The sequence below is a fragment of the Entamoeba dispar genome, genomic scaffold, assembly GCF_000209125.1.
Source record: "Entamoeba dispar SAW760 scf_1105229458291 genomic scaffold, whole genome shotgun sequence".
NCBI classification, from domain to species: domain Eukaryota; phylum Evosea; order Mastigamoebida; family Endamoebidae; genus Entamoeba; species Entamoeba dispar.
In genome coordinates, this window is record NW_001853119.1 from 1,349 (window position 1) to 4,631 (window position 3,283).

The window sequence follows — 3,283 nt, forward strand, 5'->3', positions numbered from 1 at the left end:
ATTATATTCTCCAATTAATACTAATTCATTTTCAACACAACAAATTAATACTAGGGGATATCCTCGTCCAGTTTCAGCAACAGGAGAGATTGTACTTCAATCAATACATCGATCAATGTTTTCTCCAATTACTCTTCCAAATCAGAATGAAATGTTAAATGGAAGTAGACCACAAAGCGTTCCTAATAATTATAATCAAACTGAACTTACTATTCCAAAGGATTTAGAAGTTAAACGTTATACAAAATATGAAGGAAAGAAAGAATTTATATCATATGAAGAAGCTATATCATTACTTACTAAATGGGCTGAAGAATGTGGAGTAGTTTTACGTAAAGGTAGTGGTAATAATAAAACAATGAAAGATGGAACTAAGAAGAAAGTAGTTCTTGTATGTCAATGTAGTGGAAAATATCGTAGTTGTTCTGGATCTCCTACTGAAGAAATTTATTGTCAAACAAAAGGAATAAAGAAAAGAAGATCAAAAAAGACTGAATGTCCATTTAGAATTAATTTAAATTATAGAACTAAAACAAAAACTTGGAATATTACTAAAATGATATTAGAACATAACCATATGTAATCGATTATATTATTAGAACTGATTGTTAAGTAAAATAGTTTTTTGTATTCTATTTTCTTATTTGTTTTATTTATTTTGTTTTTTTTTTTTTCTATTTATTTCTTCTTTTTAAAAATCTTTTTTAAAAACTTATAATTTTGACTTAAATTCTTTAAAATGCAATTAGTATCTATACAACAAGAAATATTACCTTCTATATTTGAAACTTATCAACATTATGAAAATGAAATGATAAATTTATTAAATCAAAATGAAATTTGTTTTAGTGTAAATAATTATAATAATGAAGGTCAATATTTAAATACTGAAAGACCTACAAGAATATTAATTAATGGAATTTATGAAAGAATAAATGAAGAATGGAGGAGTCAATATTTTGATTTGATTAAAACATTAGCAAAACAATATCCTGAACAAAGTGATATCATTTTATTAAATATTCTTGTATTAATTCAACCAGAGATTAAAGAGATTATTCCAAAAAAATATTATATTGAAATACCATTAAGTTTACAACAATTTATTGATAAATGTAAATTATTATATCCTAAAGGAAATATTAAAGGAAAGAAAGAACAATGGATATTAATGAATGAAAAGAAGGGATATGAATGTAAAGAATTAAGTTCATTAATTAATCAATATTGGAAAGGATGTGTTATTGATATTGGAAGTGGAAAAGGTTATTTAATGGAAGAACTTCAAAAAAAAGGAATTGAGTGTATAGGTATTGAAGGAAAAGAAGAATATATCAAAGCAATGAAAGAGAGAAATCAAAAAGTTGCTAAAATAGAAAAATTTGAACCAAAGAAAGAAATTAAAGTTGCTAGTGAATATTTATCAAGTGATATTACATCTGAAGCATTTATGGAAATTGTTCAAAAATTAACTTCATCAAAAGAATTTCTTATGACTTGTTTACATGCTTGTGGTAATCTTACTCCAACATTATTAAGACTCTCAATTCATATTCCTCAAATCAAAATGATTTGTGCTGTTGGTTGTTGTTATCATAAATTAACAGAAGAAATAGATAATTGGAAAATAAATCCACTTGAAAAGAAACAGTTTTATGTTAATGAAAAACAATATGGTTTTCCTATGAGTGAATTTGTTAAAAAATCTATTCATTTCCATTTAGCACATTCTGAAATATCAACATTTGCTGATCCATTGAAAATGAGTAAAGATGATTTCATTAAAATGATGAAACAACAATCTTTTAAATCAGTATTTGAATATATCATGTATAAAACTCTTGGATCACAAGAAGATCATCCAACTGGTAAAACAAAGAATAGTAATTTTAAAGAATATTTTGAAACTGCTTTAATGAATATTCAAAAAAGAACTTCATTTAGTTATCGAGATAAAACTTATAATGAGAAATTAATGACTTTCATTCAAGAATATTTAAATAAAAAAGAACAATATTTGAATGTACAAAATATCTTTAATCAACTAACAATAAATGGAATCCTAATTGAACGAGCAGCATTTATTATCCTTGGTGCATTAATTGCACCAGTGTTAGAGTCATCAATTGTTGTTGATAGAGTTCTTTATCTCCAACAATATTGTAAAGAAGTGAGTTGTCAAAGAGTATTTGATTCTTCTATCTCACCAAGGTGTTTTGCTTTAATAGCAAAGAAGTAACTAGATTTCTGTTTTATATTTTCTTTGTATTTTATTCCTTCTTTTATAGTAACTTTTAAAAACAAAATTAGTACTTCAATGCATTTATTAATTGTATTATTATTTACCAAAACATTATATTTAGTAGTTTTATTTTAATAGGCATTTTACATATGCAAAAGACTAGATTTCTTCGAAACATTGATTATTTTTCTTTTAAGAAATTATTAAAATAACTAAGAATCTTTAAAACTATTTCACATAATTATTCTTGTCACGAAATAAACTATCTATCATTAATATAATAGTACTTATTTTGTATCAATGACATACCTAATAATTTAAACAATCTTTGTATATTGAATTAGATTAGATTATTCTAAAAATAAATAAATCTTGTTCTTCTTATTTTTCTGTTCAACAAAATCCATTTTTCTATTTGATATTTGGAATGTTATTAAAGTGTATGAATAACTGTTTTTTCAAATTCAGTATTGTTTAAATATTCAATTTCAAATAAATCAAATAATGAATTTATCATTAAGATAAATATGTTTTTGATTGAAGATGATGAATGATTAAGTTATTCATGAAAATAAATGTTCATTGATAATTCTGGTTCTTCTTAATGTTAATGTGAAAATGTTCTCTATTATAAATGAATATCTTGTAATTCTAAGATGATTAGTTCAATAAGAAATGTTTTTGTTTATATCATTTGAACATAATACATTTTTATTTCCAAATCAAAGAGAAATATAAATAAACTGTTTGGATTATGGAATGAATAAGTAATAAAGAACAAAATAGATATAATATACAACATTTGTTGTTTTATAAATCAAATAGAACATTTATTGTTTCATTAATCACAGTCAATGTATTAATTCATTGTTTCAGTGCATTTCAACGCATTAAATTATTTTAATTTTCATCCTGTATTTCATTTAAATTATTTATTGTAATTAACGAAAGTTAAATATGAAATGATGTAAACATGTTATTAAATTAATTTTATTATCTCATTCTACTAACAAAATTAGTGAATTGTCCCCATGCATTTCC

General features: G+C 23.2%; 3 protein-coding genes across 3 annotated transcripts in view, besides 2 other annotated features; 2 read left to right on the forward strand and 1 right to left on the reverse strand.

The window, feature by feature from the left end:
- The window catches only part of EDI_071300 (uncharacterized protein), a gene marked incomplete at both ends in the record, with an annotated part of 1,257 nt that extends 674 nt beyond the window's left edge, over window positions 1-583 (forward strand). Inside the window, one exon of the mRNA XM_001733204.1 lies at window positions 1-583. This exon is cut by the window's left edge and continues 674 nt beyond it. Coding sequence (XP_001733256.1) covers window positions 1-583 — 583 coding nt within the window.
- Window positions 584-621: 38 nt separating this feature from the next.
- Window positions 622-693: a microsatellite.
- A 46-nt stretch (window positions 694-739) lies between these two features.
- EDI_071410 (uncharacterized protein) lies at window positions 740-2,239 on the forward strand (the record flags this gene model as incomplete). The annotated part of the gene is made up of 1 exon (XM_001734443.1): window positions 740-2,239. The coding sequence occupies one exon, from the start codon at window positions 740-742 to the stop codon at window positions 2,237-2,239; it is 1,500 nt and encodes a 499-aa protein (XP_001734495.1).
- Window positions 2,240-3,218: 979 nt separating this feature from the next.
- Window positions 3,219-3,239: a sequence feature (AT_rich).
- Window position 3,240: 1 nt separating this feature from the next.
- EDI_071420 (beta-amylase precursor, putative) overlaps window positions 3,241-3,283 on the reverse strand; it is a gene marked incomplete at both ends in the record, with an annotated part of 1,284 nt that continues 1,241 nt past the window's right edge. Inside the window, one exon of the mRNA XM_001733205.1 lies at window positions 3,241-3,283. This exon is cut by the window's right edge and continues 1,241 nt beyond it. Within this exon, the coding sequence (XP_001733257.1) occupies window positions 3,241-3,283 (43 nt within the window).